General features: G+C 45.6%; 1 protein-coding gene across 3 annotated transcripts; it reads left to right on the top strand.

The window, feature by feature from the left end:
* Nucleotides 1–66: 66 nt before the first annotated feature.
* flad1 (flavin adenine dinucleotide synthetase 1) lies at nucleotides 67–10,810 on the top strand. 3 transcript variants are annotated; one of them, XM_023806275.2, is made up of 8 exons: nucleotides 67–88; nucleotides 1,202–1,406; nucleotides 3,301–4,060; nucleotides 6,328–6,475; nucleotides 7,154–7,252; nucleotides 8,594–8,783; nucleotides 9,293–9,366; nucleotides 9,494–10,810. In XM_023806275.2, the coding sequence occupies exons 2-8, from the start codon at nucleotides 1,239–1,241 to the stop codon at nucleotides 9,627–9,629; spliced, it is 1,575 nt and encodes a 524-aa protein (XP_023662043.1). In that variant the 5' UTR covers nucleotides 67–88; nucleotides 1,202–1,238; the 3' UTR covers nucleotides 9,630–10,810. The 3 variants fall into 3 exon arrangements, with proteins under 3 accessions (XP_023662043.1, XP_023662041.1, XP_023662042.1); XM_023806273.2 differs by lacking the exon at nucleotides 67–88 and adding an exon at nucleotides 524–624; XM_023806274.2 differs by lacking the exon at nucleotides 67–88 and adding an exon at nucleotides 631–951.
* The last annotated feature ends 6,797 nt before the right edge of the window (nucleotides 10,811–17,607 follow it).

The raw sequence follows: 17,607 nt of genomic DNA, 5'->3' as shown, positions 1-17,607 counted from the left end.
GGTCCCACCCGTGAGCTCTTGCATGTTAGCGCCTCCTGTTGGTATTATACTTGGTCTGCTGTTCAGTCTATGTTCACCTTTTGAGCTGGTAGGTTAAATTCGAGATAAGTGTTAATATTGGTGTCAGTTAAACCGTGTAAACTTTTGCATTCTATTAATGTAAATATTTACAGTGTGATTGTATTCGTATTGGGCACATACGGCTTTAGGTGAAAATTGTTGAAAACCATTCGCATAAATATTTTTCCGACTTGTAAAATTACGTGACTTTGATTTATGTTGCTTGCTAAGATGTAAGTTGATGATCCTGTGTTGTTATCATTTTAAACGTTGACTGGGATGTGTATAGTGAGACTCGGGGTGTGACATGTCATTACACAAACCCGGATCTCATCGCTTAGAAGAGAAAAGCGGGGTTGCGTTTCGGTGTGACACAGCGGTTAGTTTATCAAACTTCCGCCATGCCGGTGATTCAGAGCTTTTACTCCTCCCACTCGCGAGTTTATTGGCTGGCTCTGTGATACGGCAGGGCTGCTTGATTTGTGATTGGTCACATTCTGTCACCGGCTCTCTGAGTGACTAGTTTTGTATCGTCAATATAGAACAAGAGCAGGCAATTGGAAGGTAAAATAAGTTGCATATTGTGCGCACTTATACGTTCAGTGTCAGTATGAGAAGTGTGTGTTAGTTTTAGGTTGCACTTCGGTATATAAAGATAGCCGACCGCTACTTGAGACTACTGCTACTATATCCGGTATTCCGAGCAAGCTTAGATTGCCTAGTTCAATGACAATTACACAAAAGCTATTCTTATGCTAACCTCCCAGCTTAGTATACTCGTCATCTGGAAAGTCCCGCATGTGTTATACTTAGCATTTATGCAATAACTTCTTGATCGATACCCAGGAGTAAACCTGAAGCTGACCCCATTGTGGGTCACTTTCGTCCATGGTGAGAAATATTAATTGTGAAAGATCTAATGATAACCGGTACTTTTAGTGCAGCTCGTTATCTAATAAAGCGAGGTTTTAATCATTATAGTAGTTGTTTAGTTTTCTAACTTCCTTTTTTCCTTCTGTGCAAAAAGCTTCTCAATGGCTTCCGTGTTAATTCTGAAGCAGTCACATGTTCGTGAGTCTGAATATGCCATCAGGACCAGGTGTCATCGGCATTGTTTTGTCTTATCCTTTGTTTTTCCTAGCTTTGCCCCTTCCCTTACGTTTCGTCATCTTGGCTGGATGTTGCAGTCCCTGCCCAGACTGTTAAGAGCAGCTGAGCGTGTGAGGCGACTAGGAGCCCAGGTCACTGCCATGTCTCAAAGCATTGAGAGTTGTGATAACTCCCCCTGCTCTGAAGGGGGCGCCGCCACCGCTGCCATAATCATCATTGGGGATGAAATACTGAAGGTCAGTTGAAAGAGCTTGCCATTTCTCTGCAGCTGTCAGGGAAGCATAAAGCTTATTTTGTAGTGGTATTTCTTCATGTGGATGCCCTGCATCCCTGAACTGACACTAATTTAGAATTTATTTCTGTGCCTTTTCTTGTCCTTCCTCTCTGTTATTACTTTCAACTTTTACCATCATTGTTTTTTATTGTTCTAGTGCAGCAGTAACTTTTTTGCACTCTTCTGTACTATTTCCACTTTGCTTTTTTGATCGACAAAATCAGTCGTCTTTCATGCGCATTTTATAGCTAGTTATAATATAATTCAGTGAAATTTAAGTTTATGTAAAAATTGTGCAATAATTAAGTATATTTAAGTTAAATATTCTAACCATACATTTTTATTAATATATGGGGATGCATGACGAGTTCCTTACCGGCTCATAAATGATCAAAACAGGTATAAAGTCCCTGTCTGCCTAAAATATTGAAAATCTTAGATTTTTCTCATTACATTCAGCGTAAATGCAATTTTACAGAAGCCTCTTACAATATCATACACTGAAAATACTTACAAAATTGCTATTTATTCTCGATAGCAAGTAATTAAGGTGCTACAGAGACAGGTAGCATGTTATCAGAGCTAAACGCACCGTTTAATGGATCTTCAAATTGCATTTTCAAAAGCAATGCCACACGATTTCTGTGGAAAATACGGAAATGGAAGAAAATTATATTTATAAGTTTCATAATAAATTCGATCAGCACATATGATTGCCTTTTGATAAAATTGCATTGTTTGTAATAAGTTAGATGGGTACCTGATAGCGACTTGTGTTTTTAAAGTGACAGTGTAACCAGGATGATTATTTCATTGCTTAACTAGCACTTTTTCCACAAATAAATGTATCTGTTCACACACTGAGATATTTGCACTGGAGAAACTGACGAGGTCTTACTCATTACAGCTTATCCTGGCAACCATCAGCTTACCATAAATCCATGTTTTAACCACTTTGCACCTGCTTTGCATCTTCAGTCCAGCTTTGCTGTGGAATCCTGACCGTGGTCCAACTTTTAGACCCTCTCTATCTTTCTTTGCCAGTCAGAAACTTTCCTGAACATCCCCAGACTCCTTCGGGCTCCATGCTCGGCCTGAATCCGGGCAGGTCCAACGCTGCTTTGCTTGCTGCACTGCTGAGCTCTCTCATTGGCTGCCAGAGCCTCGAATAGGGTTGCTGCTCAGTGTTGCCCAGCAACGCATTCACCACCCTCAGCCACAGAGTGGTGTGGATTGAAACACTCGCATCTCTAATGTCAGGATGACATTGTGCTAGGACATTGGCCATTTTTCTTTTTAAAGAACAGTATCTCCTTCTTAGGTATAGAGTAGATACTCAAATTAGGGCAGCGTGTCGTCTCTGGGTGGTGCTGTTGCCTCCCAGTTTGCATCTTCTCCCCGTGTTGTGCGGCTTTCCTCCGGTCAGCGTGTGACGGACAGGAATCCTGTGCAGGGTGTCCCCCGCTTTCTGCTGCCTGACATGGGCTACAGGCCCCCTTCACCTTGTCCAGGTTAAGCAGATGGGAGATGTACTGACCTCAGGCTTGCCAATTTAAAATTTGTGATTTTACTGACAAGACACACTGTTTTTAACGACGTCATTTTTTTTAACTGACACCCTATTTATTTTTATTTTTTTTTACCTTTTTCAGGTTTTACGGACTGTCGAATTTATTTGTGGATTTACAGACAGGGTGAATTTAATGTAGACTGTCTGTAAATGTACAAACGGTTGGCAACTCTGACTGACCTTGACTCTTCAAAGCTGCTCCTACTCTGCTCTCAGCTTCTCCCCCCCCCCCCCCACTTCCCTCTCATAAGACCCCTTATTAACCCACCCCTCTTTCTACTGCTAGGGCCATACCCAGGACACGAACAGCGCCTTCCTTTGCCGGGCTCTGCGCCAGCTGGGCGTTTGCGTGCAGCGCATCATAGTGGTGCCGGACCAACAGGAGATTATCGCCAAGGAGGTGGCCGCCCTGTCCCCCCACTTCACCCACCTGATCACTTCGGGGGGCATCGGACCCACCCACGATGATGTCACCTTCGAGGGGGTGGCGCTGGCCTTCGGCGAGCGGCTCCGACCCCACCCGGAGCTGAGCCGGCTGGTGGAGGAGTTCTTCGGGACGGTTGGGCCAGACAATGGCGCCATGAAGCTGGCCATGGTGCCAGAGAGCTCCAATTTGAACTACCCTCAGGACCCTCAGACAGGGAAGCTACTCCGCTACCCACTGGTCAGCGTGCGCAACGTCTATATCTTCCCGGGGATCCCCTCACTCCTGGAGCGTGCCTTCAATGGCCTCCGGCACCTGTTTGCCAGCTCGCAGACCACGTTCCACACACGTGAGGTCTTCGTGGACGCAGACGAGGCCCAGATTGCACCGGTCTTGACCCGACTCCAATTGGCCTGGGGCAAAAAGGTCTTCCTGGGCTCCTATCCGGATTGGCTGAGTAACTACCACTGCGTGCGCCTGGTTCTGGACTCAGACAGCGGAACTAAAGTGGAGGCAGCAAGAAAGGAGCTGCTGGAGGCCCTGCCCAAGGGGAGTGTGGTGCCGCTGGTGACAGACCCCGTGTCCCTGGCCACCAAGGAGGTGTACGCACTAGCCAACAGTGGTAAGAGTGAGGTGGGGGGCTGCATGTTAAAGGCTCACATTGGGGTCAGAGGCGGCTGATCCATATGGGTAAAGAAGGAAGTACCATCTGTATTTCTGAGATGAAATTATGAAGCATGTATCTTTGAAATACACTGATCAGCCATAACATGAAAACTACCTGCTAGTAATGTTTAACTCCCCCATACTGCCAAAACAGCTCTGACCTGTTGAGCCATGGACCCCACAAGACCTCCGAAGGTGTCCTGTGGTATCTGGCACCAAGACATTAGCAGCAGGAGTGACAGACAGGCCTCCATGGATCCGACTTGTTTGTGCAGCACATCCCACAGATACTTGACTGGATTGAGATCTGGGGAATTCGGAGGCCAAGTCAACACTTTGTGTTCATGTTCCTCAAACCATTCCTGAACAATTTTTGCAGTGTGGCAGGGTACATTATCCTGCTGAAATAGGCCACTGCCATCGGGGAATACAGACAATGTTAGGTAGGTGGTACATGTCAAAGTAACATCCACATGAATGCCAGTGCCCAAGGTTTCCCCAGTAGAACATTGCCCAGAGCATCACACTGCCTTTGCCGACTTGCCTTCTTCCCACAGTGCATCCTGGTGCCATCTCTCCCCCAGGTAAATGACACACACATACCCGGCTGTCCACACGATGTAACAGAAAACGTGACTCATCAGACCAGGCCGCCTTCTTCCATTGCTCAATGGTCCAGTTCTGATGTTCATGTGCCCATTGTAGGTGCTTTCGGAGGTGGACAGGGGTCAGCATGGACACTCTGACCGGTCTGCAGCTACGCAGCCCCCTATGCAGCAAGCTGTGTGTTCTGACACCTTTCTATCACAGCCAGCATTAACTTTGTCAGTAATTCCTGCTACAGTAGCTCTCCTGTGGGGTCGGACCAGACAGGCTAGCCTTCGTTCCCCATGTGCATCAGTAAGTCTTGGGCGCCCATGACCCCGTCGCTGGTTCACCAGTTGGCCTTCTTTGGACCTTTTGGTGGGTACTAGCCACTGCATACCAGGAACACCACACAAGATCTGCTGAATCGGAGATGCTTCTGACTCAGTCATCTAACATCACAATTTGGCCCTTGCCAGAGTCACTCAGATCCTTACGCTTGCCAATTTTTCCTGCTTCCAACACGTTAACTTCAAGAACTGACTGTTCACTTGCTGAATATGTATATAATGGCACCCTTGACAGGTGCCAGTGTAACGAGATAATCAATATTATTTACTTCACCTGTCAGTGGTTTCGATGTTATGGTTGATCAGTGTAATTCAAAAATACTCTCTTATCTGTCCCAATTTTTTTAGCCACCAGTTGCCACTGATTGAGGTTTTAGAGCACTGGAGTGGGGGGCGGGGGGGGGTGGTGGTTTATAAGCATGCAGTGATGCCTCACTAAACAGCAGGGGTTCGTTCTTAGAAATGTGTCATCAGGTCATTTTGTTGTTGAGCAAACATCAGAGTGAACGTACACACTATGCGTAACATGACATACTGTTTTACAGTAAACATGTCAAGAGTACACTAAAATAAGTACAGTACAGGTATAGTACATACATAAATCGGTAACTGTTACCGTCAAGAATTATGTACACGACTGTCAGTGCAGTACATTTGTTTACACCAGCATCACCACAAACACATAAGTAGTGCACAGTGCTACATCTCTAGACTATAGGAATTTTTCACTTCGATTTTAATTAAGGGACCATAGTCACGTGGTCCATCATTGACCGAAACATCGTTATGCGGCACAACTGTACAAATAAGTAAGTAGTTAATTTATACATCACCTTTCAAACCTTAATAAAAGGCCTGTCTGTACAAAAACAGCTTTAAACAGATTCTGTTTAAATGACTCCACACTGCTGGCTGATGCAATATTCATAGGAAAAAAGCAAATGCTTTGCCAGCCTAGCTCTTAAACTTGCACCCAATTGGGTATCGGACCCAATACGGCGAAAAGAGCGGAACGGACGCAGCGTGGAAGATAGAGAGATGACTGGGGGGATCAGTGTGGAAAACGAAGCCAAAGCGGACACCGGTATAGCCGGGTTTGTGTAACTTCACGTCGAGGAGATCAGAGGCAGGTTTATATCAGATCCAGCAGAGGCAGGAAGATAACGGCAGCCATTAGACTAAAGGTGTGTGACGGAGTAACAATGGGAGAGGCGGGCAGGGCGGCAAAGCGAACGGGAAGCCAGAGACGGTGTGAAGTGAGAGCCGACCACCGCACTGTGCTCCACAGGGACGCTGCTGGGCCAGAAGGTGACCTCAGCCTTGAAGGTGGTGGAGATGGCGCTGGAGCGCTATTCGCCGTCGGAGATCTGCGTGGGCTTCAATGGGGGGAAGGATTGCACAGCGCTGCTGCACCTGTACTATGCGGTGCTGCGGAGGTGAGGGGGGGGGGCGGGGGGGGGGGCGTGATAAGCAGTTTGGGCAGGTGGCCTTATCAGAGTCTCTGGGGAAACTCATTGGGTTTTTTTAGCAGTCACATGATAAGGAATGGATATGAAATCGCTCCCCATTCATGCCTCCCTCCCTTTTTATGCTCATACTCATCACTCGCTCTCATGTGCGGCAGCATGCCGGTGGACGTGTGTCTGCTGGGCAGGGGGAAAGTTTTTCAAATTTTGAAATGTAAATGGGTCACTCTCACTGGGGGGGGGGAAAATGTGGTTTTTTGCGTTCAGCGGTTGACGTCATCCTAACGTTTTAGGTAAGCTGTATACAAATTGTCATTTGTTGACCTGATATTTCTTCCCCAAATGGGTAGTTTTTTGCATTTTTTTTTTTGCCCCCCCCCCCATAACCCTTGATCTAGATTTGATGAAATAAATAATAAAACTGTTTAACTATCCCAGAGAAAAATCAACATTTTAGACAATGAAACTGTACAATTTCAGCCTGTCATCAAACTTAAAATTGACAGAAAATGTTGCGGTAATGAGTTAGTGGGAATAGCCCAAATTCACGGTTGTAGACGAGATGGCGGTTGGTCGCCGAGTCCGTTTCGATGCTTATACAAATGCACGGGCCACAAATGGCTTTTCACAAGACGCCCTCTGCCGTAGGAAGCACCCAGAGGGCAAGGACCGTGTCAAGGCGCTATACATCCGCATCGTGTTCCCATTCCCGGAGATGGAGAGGTTCCTGCAGGACACCACGAAGAGGTGACGTGCCACACGCACACCCCCCTGCCCCCCCCACTCCCCACTAATTCCCTCCTCGCCGCTGTCCATCTCCCCGTGTATGGCACAAGGTTATTCTGTTCCGAAGAGTATTTCTCCGGATCCGCTTCGTAATGCGGTAATCCCCGTCCTATCACTCCGCTCGGAGACGGCAGTGTCGCTGAGAAATGTTAAATAACTGGGAATTGAAAACCAAGGATAAACGGCTCCAGGGTCAGAGACGCTGGCTGTTCAGCGTGAGACTTCGGAGCAGAATGGATGATGGGCTATCACCAGCCATGACTGTGCGGTGAAAGGGCTTCATTCCCATCCTCAAGCTCACCCCTTTACTCAATAATGAATCCAGTTTTTCCCTTTTAAATCTGCGGCCCAAACATTGCACTGTAACACATTGTTTACTAAACAACATATATGCTGTGATGTTAAATGAGCCAGTACAGCAAACTATACACAGTATATAAACCAAACCTACAACGTTTCTCCTTTTTCCTTACATTTAAACAGATGCAGTTTCAAGTTTATTAATTATAACTCAAGTCCCTATTACAGTAACAGATTGTATAGTTTCTTAACTGTACAGAAGTACACAGCAGCTCTGGTTCAATGCGATTGGAGGGAGAAGGGTTCCTAAGCCACGGTGGGCGGGGCTACTTAAAGCAGTCAGTCATTGGCTTGTTGAACCCTGATCTCTCCAGTCACTAATTAAATGTATTCCTGCATAGATATACTAACATTCTTGTCTGTCACGCTTGGGTAGGGATTGTTTTTCAGTTTAACAGACTGTCGCTCCATTTTGAACACTCTGGCAGTCAGGTCTGCAACATCACTCCCGAGGTCATGTAAGGAAGTGGGTGATGCACAGAGATGCTCCCTGTTCCCCTGCCAGCCCTGGATGGCTGCTCAGCCTCTCCTCGCCCCCCCCCCCCCTCCCCTCCCCTCCCCTCCCCTCCCCTCTAATACACAGGTGTCAGACTCCAGTCCTGGGGGGCCGGAGCCCTGCACATTTTTGGGTTTCCCCTCGTTTAACACACCTGATTCAACTTCTTTCGCTAATTACCACACAGCTGTTGAGCTGAATCGTTTGTGGTGGAACAGGGAAAGAACTAAGCTACACAGGGCTCCGGCCCCCCAGGACTGCAGTTTGACACCCCTGCTCTAATAAATATTTGCCATGTGTCGATGTTTGCCGCTTACTGTGCTTCACAGTGCCCTCTCCTGGCCTGCGTCTGTAGTTGCAGTGAGGCTGTGCTGTGAAGGACAGACCCCACCCCTTTGGGGACCCATGCTTATTTAAACATGGCTTTGTTTGCCCCTCCATCTCAGATACGACCTGGAGCTGATATCGGCGGAGGGCAGCATCAGGGAGGCCCTGAGGGAGGTCCGCGAGAGCAAACCAGAGCTACGTGCGGTTCTGATGGGCACACGGCGAAGCGACCCCTATTCCCATACACTGACTCCGCTGTCTCCCACCGACCCAGGCTGGCCCGACTACATGCGGGTCAACCCCCTCCTGGTGAGAAGGCACAGCCTCCCGTGCCCCCCCCCTCCCTCCCTCCCTCCCCAAATGGTTGGACAGACAACCCACCCAAGATCAGCAAAGCATCCTAATTCTACCCCCCTTTTCATCCGGGGACGAAACCTTACGAGGACTCAGCGCCTCCATCAGCAATACCCTTCGTACCAAAAAAAAATTTTATTTTTAATCCCATAATTAGCCATTAGCCTTATGTCAGTTACAATTTAATATGACTAATGATGTGAGATTATAGGAAATTAAATATAGTTCATTACAGAATCCCCTTTGAGCCTTAAATTCGAATTAGCCCGGTCGTCTGCAGTAATGCCATGTGGTCCCTCTCATTGCTGCACGTGGCCGTCACTCAGAATGTGGCTCGCAGCGGGACCCTTGCGGCTGCATGCGGGGACGCCTGACATTTTTCTTGTGGTAAATAGTTTTGGTTTAGAACGCTCTTTAATAATCCGGCACCGGGTGCGTTGCACTCTGCCCACTGTCTCTCCAAGGACTGGACATATCATGACATCTGGCTGTTTCTGAGGACCCTTTATGTGCCCTACTGCATCCTGTACGACAAAGGGTGAGCCACCACCATCCCGCTGCCTCCTGCCATACTGTCATTCATCCACCCCCCCCCCTCCCCCCCGTTTGGCACTCATCTCCCACCCTCTGTCGCCCAAGCACTGACCGCCTCATCCCTCCCCCAGCTACACCTCGCTGGGCAGCATGAGCAACACGTCCAGGAACCCAGCACTGCAGGTGCTCGACGATAGGGGCGTGACACGCTACCGGCCTGCCTACCAACTGGAGAACGCTGAAGAGGAACGCAACTCCAGGGAGTGATGGTTCGGTCGGGGCCCAGCACGCGTCCTTGGGGCCCCACGGACCCACATACATATGAATGTTGCAATGCAGGTGTGGCCCTGCAGGGGGTGCTGTTTTTGCTGGAGTAAAATATGAAGATGCCATGTCGGAGTAAGAGAGTAACCCACTCGGATGACTCAGAATGGCTCACTATAACAGGACTGGTGTAAATATAGAGATGCATTTCTGCATCATATGTTGTGAAGATTAGCATCAGCAACAGCTGAAGGACAGACCCATTTGTTGTTTATATTATTTGTAAAATTATAATGGTAATAATAATATTATACAACTAATTCCTGGTACACTGGTGGGAGCGAGTGTGGTTTGGGTGTGCTGAGGACAGGAGCAGCCCCACGCTGCGGCAGGCGTGACTCACTGGCAGATGTCCCTAATGACGCTCCTGACACGGCCGGGGTCCTCAGCGTGGCCCAGCTCCCGCCCCCTCTGTGTCTGCGTGCCCCCGTGGCTGATCATGTCAGCCGCCCATGCTGGCAGCGGGGGCGGATCAAGCGCCTTCCCCGAAGAGCATCCGGCCTGCCACCCCACCACGGTGTGGCGAGCCAAAGCATGGCCTCTGACGTTAACGCTAGAAAGAAAAAAAAAAAAAATCAGCCGCTTGTTAAGGAGATTCATCCGGTGTCCTGTCTTTGCGGTCAGATTCAGATTTCTCCTGTAAGAGCCTGCAGCAGCCGGAATTGATTAATGAAGTACAGAAGATTCACATAGTGATTAGAAATAACTTGTCTTTATAATAATAATTTAACCATGTCATCCGAAAAAATGACATACAGCCCCCTGCGACCTGAAATTAGATTCTGGGAGAATGAAGGAACGCATATGAAAGAACAATGCATCATACCGGACTACTAAGCAAAAAAATTTAAATACAAGAACACTAGGTTAAATTACACACCTATTGTTAAAAAACGTCATCCCTGAAGAGTGAAACCAGATTCTATACAACAATGCACTAAACTCATCTCTATATATACCTTTAATATGTTATGATTTTTCTGAAAGCGATTTGTGGTTTTTAAAATGTTTTAAACGGTTTGATTCACATCTGTTCCGGCCGCCTGCGTGTCGGTGTCTGCAGAATACTTTCCCCCTGTTATTTACAGAAAATGAAATAAAGAATCATACTGTATTAAATGCAAGATGAACGAAATGTGTTAAATCGATTTACTGCATTTCATTGTTCAGGCGCGCAGGTAACGATTCTGCTTCTGGTCTCGAAAAGCCGTCATGATCTCGGTTGCGGGGGAAAAACCTATTATGGCGCTCTTGTAAGCCCTTCCTTCTTATTTTACTTATTGTTATTTAAAAGAATTTTCGCTTTACAGATGAGGGTGTGAGCCGTTAACAGCAGAAACACTCAAACAGTCGCATAAGCCCCCCAATGAGACATGCTGCAGTCCCCATCCTGACCTCTGGGCGGCGGTGCGTCCCCGTTTTATATTTAACATCATCATTACAATAAATTACTTTGCCTGTTTTCGGGCTAGATTGAATCCCGCTGAATCGATCGCTTCTCCACGCTTGGAAATTAGTCAACGCTCTGGCAACAAGGATCGATACAGGGCAATCTAATAAAACGGGCGGCTGACGACGACGCCCCGGGATGCGCCGCCTCTTACACCTCCAATTACCAGCACACACCCCATCCCTCAATATATCACCCTGAGGCCCCCTGCATCACGGGGGCTCCAAGTCAGGTTAATGGCGATATCATCAAGAACAACAGCAATGACAACGACAGTGGTAATAATTAGGCAAACCACATGAAATCCAATAAAGCGACGTATATACACAAACCTATTTGAATGTGAAAATTTAACTTATTTCTTACTTTTTTAGTGGCGTGAATGTAAACAGACTTAAACATACACATTTTTCTCAGCAAGTAGGAATTAGACGCAATATTTTAAACAGAATCGGTATGTTTATCAGACGGACGGCTGCGGCTCTTATACCTACAGGACAGTAGGAGCGCTTCGCCTTGCATTGCTTTGTGCGCGTTTTGTCCCTTTATTAATCTCTCTGTTAGTACAATCGTTTTGATGTTTGAAATCGTCTCGCAGTCGAGGGCCTTGAGGCTCGCCGCCCTTCTGGGCTTACGTTCCAGCTCTTTAGCACCTGATTGAAATAATTAGTTCCCTAGCTGAGGTAATTTAGCCTGCTCCTTCAGCACTGATTTTGACAGCTGTTAAAGACATCTGGAAACGGAGGCATGGCACAGTTTTATCAGGAACACTGGTTTAAATAGTTTCATTTTACATTACGGCTATTTCTGTTTATATATGTGTGTCTGTGTGTGCATGATAATTAAGCACCAGTGGGACCACTTTAACAAGGGGAATGATGACCAGAAACGCAGTACTCATTCCTCCAGGAAATGGATTTGAAGCCCCCTGGTTTATACGGAAGACGTGCATAGAGAAGTGCTTACTTTACTTTATGATACCGTGTGTGCACATGCGTGAAATGGGGTCAGCGCGTTTCCGTGTGTTAAGCGATATTGTACAAACGTGAATGCGGTGGGCTTGCTTTGGGAGAGCGCGTGCATGCGCGTGCAGTGAGCCGTCGTCTTGTGGGGGTGTTTGCGTAGGCGTCGGAGACGCGGCGGGTGGCATTTAGGGGCATCCCCAAGATAATGTTTCGACATTGTTATTATCCCCCTCAAAATTTTCAAACCACCTTTTTATGGGTTTGCAATAACAGAGCTCGTCCATATCAAATAAAACCAGCCCCCTAGAGTGTGTGTGTGTGTGTGTGTGTGTGTTTTATGTGTTACAGAAGTGGGGGTGTGCGTGTGGATCTTGGCAAGGGCTGGGGGTTTTCTGATGCATTATTATCTGCACAAAATTTCAGTGCGAATGTAAGAATTTGCTTCTGTAACTTACTGCCTCTAAAACATTCCTCTTTTTTATTTACTCTGCGCATGAGGGGCTATGCGTGTCCCTCCCCATCTACCACTAAATCTCTGCCTGTGGGAGTGCATGGGTGTATGCAGTGAAATGGTATTGTGGGTGAGCTGAGGTATACAGGCAGTATAGTGTAGCGGATGTCTTGTTTGCTTGGTGATCCTGCTCTTTATGTGAAGCAGCTTGTGATGTAGGCCCAGGGGACGAATTGAGGTGTGTTAGCGTCTGCTAACAGTTGCCAAGGTGTAACTAGACACAGGATTCTGACGTTGGTGACAAGTGTGAAACAGTGAGAATACTGAACACAAGGACAAATATCAAGTGTTAAATGTCTTAAAAAACAGCTTAGATAATAAGGTATAGCCTTACCTGAGTCATTGATGTATTGACTATCGATTAGACGATGTTATATGAAAGACACAGTCGCATTTTGACAGCACTTGGGGTAGCTACATGCGCTCTTTGGCGTTCCAGTGTCGACTTTCCACGGCAACAAGGTCAAAATGTTGATGAGAGCAGACAGCCACAACTCGCGATTCAAACATCCAGACTAAACAGTGTTCCCCCACTGGAAGGAATCAGGTGTGAATTTCCAGAAATAGAAGAAGAAACACTATTCTCTCTCACACACAAATGGGATCAAATTTTAGTGAGGAAGGTGCCAAGCAATAATGTATTCGCTGTTATGTAAGGTGACTGCAGGTGTCATCTTTTTTCTCTCGGGGTGGTAACAAGAATCACGATCCTTAAAAGTCTCTTAAGTCTCCAAGCCCCTGGGTGTTGTCCATTCTTTGTGTGTAGAGTAGGTGGAGTGGTACATAACACAAAGTGTCGAACAAAAACAGACAAAAAAAAGCAAACATGACCACATTGAGTGGTGGTGGTAATAGAGAGTCTTGTCTGTGTTCAGTTGGTTAAATGGCTTTTAGCGTTTTTTGAAATCTGAACGATGACTTTGCACATTTGGGATTTGTCTTTTAACACTTCCAAATGGGCTGTATCCTCAGATGAATTTTTAATGTCCACTTTTGTAATTATCCATATTTCCAAGGCACACTTGTGAGTTTGACAACTAGCCTGAATATTGACTGGTGATAAACAACAGCATTAAGACAGAGAACATGCCGGAAACATTACACACGGATTATGAAACCTTCTGGTGACGGTGTTTTAAGAACACTGTTTTTGGCTTTGTAGGTTGTTTGGAAATATCTAGAAAACAGGTTAGGATTCTGTGCCTGTGATGTAAAGGTTGCTGGTTCAAATCCTGTGATCAGCAGAATAATTTCACTGTTGGACCTTTGAGCAAGGTCCTTAATCCTAATTGCTCCAGGGACTGTGTGACCATACTTTCGCGACTGAATGCCACTTTGGATGAAAGCATCTGTTAAATAAATATGAACAGAAGCACACAATGAGAGCCAGTGAGGTGCAATATCTGGGTAGCTGCATAACTTTCATATGAGCATATGATACTTCAGGGTCTAATATCATGTCTGCTCTTTGTATTTTTGCTCGTTCTGCGTTAGCATACAGCCCCGGCTTTGTATTTATTTGCCATCTGTTTTGTCTCACCTCTCATTAAGACTCCAACACTGGCTAATAAATCAGCCATCCCTACTGGCCAGCCACTTAGAGTAACTGTCAAGCGAAGTCGGTCTCCACACTTTTTACTGGTTAATGGCTTTTGTTCCTTTCTGTTGTTTCCGTTTGGTAATAGCTGGGCCGTTGATTCTGTGTCTCGCCATTAAATATTTCCATGCACATTTTAAAATGAATATATACAAAGCATTTTTTTAAAGTTAAAAATGTCGATGCACAAAAATGGTCAGTGTTCAGCATTTTTTCAGGCCAGCTAGTATTTATTCAGTGTATGTTGTATGTCTCTTGTGGACGTGTATGATGATTCAGGCGATAAGAGACTTGGCCACCGAATACTGAAAGTGTTGCAGACAGCGTTTGAGACTGTGGGCCTGTATGTATGGGCTCATATCTTTGCAGCTCTGACCGGGACCTTGCTGTGTAGCAGAGAAACTGGTAAGTCCAGGTCAGACATGTCTCTCCTGCTAAAGGACACTATATGAGGCTGAGCTAAACCACAGTCAATGGGAAGTATCAAAACTGCTTACCAGAGGTGAAGATTTCAGGTCCAGAGAGTACAAATCCAGACCAAGATTTTGTTTCAACCAACCAGTTGAGTACTTTCTGACTGTGATGTGAGTGGTGGCTTGATGGTTAAGGAAGCGCACTTGTAATTGAAAGATTGCAGGTTTGAATCCCCGACCAGCAAGGCACCACTGAGGTACCTTGAGCAAGGTACCGCCCCCAAGCACTGCTCTGAATTAGCTGCCCCCTGCTATGTCACGAAAGTCACATATGGGTTAAATGCAGAGGACACATTTCATTGTTGCGCGCTGTGGTGTGTTCACAATGACCACTGATCACCTAATTCTAACAAGGGCACGGTTCAGAAGCACAACGCCTCTAAAGAAGGCTCAAAAAATGAACTGTGTGGTTGAAGAATAATGACAGAAACCTCACGTGGTTCAAGAGAAGCACATAAGGTGTCTCATCTTCATCACAGTGTTTGCAAACGGCCCACATCTGCCTAAAGTCTTCTTTTTAAGAGGGACATTAATATAAAAAATATTTTTGAGTAATAGTTTGGCCCTTTTTACAGGAAAACCCTTCATCAGCGAGATGGACAGAGTTGCAGGAGGACAGCTTTTGGGACACTCTCTCAGGATGCCGTTTCCACTAGGGATGCAACGGTACTCGGTAAAATACCGGACCGTTCGGTACGCGATGCACGGTCCGGTACGCCCTTGTGTACCGTGGTATTTCGTTTTTGCACTTCCTTTTGAAAATGGCGATTAATGCTTATCAGGCTCCAGTTAAACAGTAAGCGCCAATGAGCGAAAGCCCTCCACCGTGAGTTAATGTCCAATCACTGTTGTGGCTCCACCCCCTCGCCCTCTCACACTGACGTAACTGGAGCTGAGCTCGCAGCTCGGTACGCAGACGCAGAAAAAAAGAAAAACAAACAAGTATGGCCAGCACTAGCGGAACAGTTGAGAGGCAGAAGTTTGAAGAAGCACCGGCTTCGTACAAATGTCCAGTATGGATTTTTTTCGGGTTCGCTGTAGAATACAACGACCAGGGAGTCAAAACAGTTAATAGAAATGTCACTGTTTGTAAACATTGCCTAACACGTGTCCCATACGCTAATGGAAATACGAGCAATATGGCTAAGCATCTCAAGCGTAGTCATGCTGATATAACGGTTCCTGAACGGAGGACAGACAAAAAGGTAGCTGCAGGTAAACAAGTGTCTATCGAAAAAGCTTTTCAACAGACATACCCTGCTACTGTACATTCGATAAACATAAGAAAATAACCCGTGCAGTGGGAACATTCATTGCTAAAGATTTGCAACCCTTTTCTGTTGTCGAAGATGCGGGGTTTTGCCACTTAATTAAAACGCTCGACCCACGTTATGTTGTGCCCTGTCGTACACATTTCAGCGACGTTATAATTCCCGACCTCTATGACAAAGCGCGCAAAGCCATCGAAAACGATTTGGCTCAAGCACAGAGCCTCGAGTGGAATATAGAGCGTTTGGAGCACTTTAAGAGGCACTTTAACATTTTTTAAGGTGTTTTTGTTTACATTTTGTAAGTTTGAATTTTATACATGTATAGATATTTTATACATAAATAAGAGGCAGTTTATTATTTTTCTTGTGTTATTTGTAGTGTTGTATTTAAACCGAACCGAAACCGTGGCCCAAACACCGAGGTACATACCGTACCGTGGGATTCCTGTACCGTTGCACCCCTAGTTTCCACGCTACACAGTCATGCGCTGACTTTTGACCCCTGTATTCCCCCCGCCCACGGCATGGCGTACGTCGTGTTCGGTATACAGTGGATTTGACAAAGCGTATCAAGAATGTTAATGCGAATCATGAAATGCCCCTTTATCGTGGAGGGCCTGTGATCTCCGTGTCGCTTTCTGTCTTTGAAGCAGCTTCATTTGTACATTAACAGATAAAATGGGCTGCAGACCATTTGTACTGTAGGCAGAGTGAAATGAAAGAACATAATAAAAGTTCTAATCTAATTTAATTGCAGTCTTCATCAGAATATATAATAGAATTAGCTTAGAAGTCGTTGGGTTATAACTACTTATCATATTGATTATAGATAATTATCATTATTTTTCATTAATCTGTATCATAAATCCGTTCCTCAACAAAAAAAAGGTGTGATTAAGTGAGAATTAGAACAACCAAGATACTGCAGGCCTTCAGTGGTCTAGACATTTTTTTTGAAGAAACACTCTGTTTTGTGAAAAGATAGCTGTCAGGATTATCAGTGACTGCAAGCTGTTTTTCAGTTCGGTTTGAGGCTTGAGTATTAAAGAGAACAAATGCTGTGATTCCTGTGAAACGCCTTTATTAGGACTGTAGTTACGCGCAGTATTTTGCACAACAAATTATCTGCATTAAAAATTAAGAACCGAATAATTCGAATCCAGTTTTTTTTTTAAATTGGCATAGATTATGCATGATTTTTGTGCAAAAATAAAAGTAGTAATTCTGTGCAAGTCATAGAAATAGTATTTTTACTTAACTAGATTTTTCTGGACAAAAACATTCTTTCTTCCCAACTGATTAGAATTATATACACTGCTCAAAAAAATTGAAGGAACGCTTATTAATCAGAGTATAGCATCAAGTCAGTCAAACTTCTGGGATATTGATCTGGTCAGTTAAGTAGCAGAGGGGGTTGTTAATCAGTTTTAGCTGCTTTGTGTTAATGAAATTAACAACAGGTGCACTAGAGGGGCAACAATGAGACGACCCCCAAAACAGGAATGGTTTAACAGGTGGAGGCCACTGACATTTTTCCCTCCTCATCTTTTCTGACTGGTTTTTCACTAGTCAGTGTCACTACTGGTAGCATGAGGCGATACCTGGACCCTACAGAGGTTGCATAAGTAGTCCAACTCCTCCAGGATGGTGCATC

This window comes from Paramormyrops kingsleyae, chromosome 9 (assembly GCF_048594095.1).
Source record: "Paramormyrops kingsleyae isolate MSU_618 chromosome 9, PKINGS_0.4, whole genome shotgun sequence".
In the NCBI taxonomy this organism is placed as follows: domain Eukaryota; kingdom Metazoa; phylum Chordata; class Actinopteri; order Osteoglossiformes; family Mormyridae; genus Paramormyrops; species Paramormyrops kingsleyae.
Note: the sequence above shows the minus strand (reverse complement) of the source record. Positions and strands in the feature narration are given on the sequence as shown.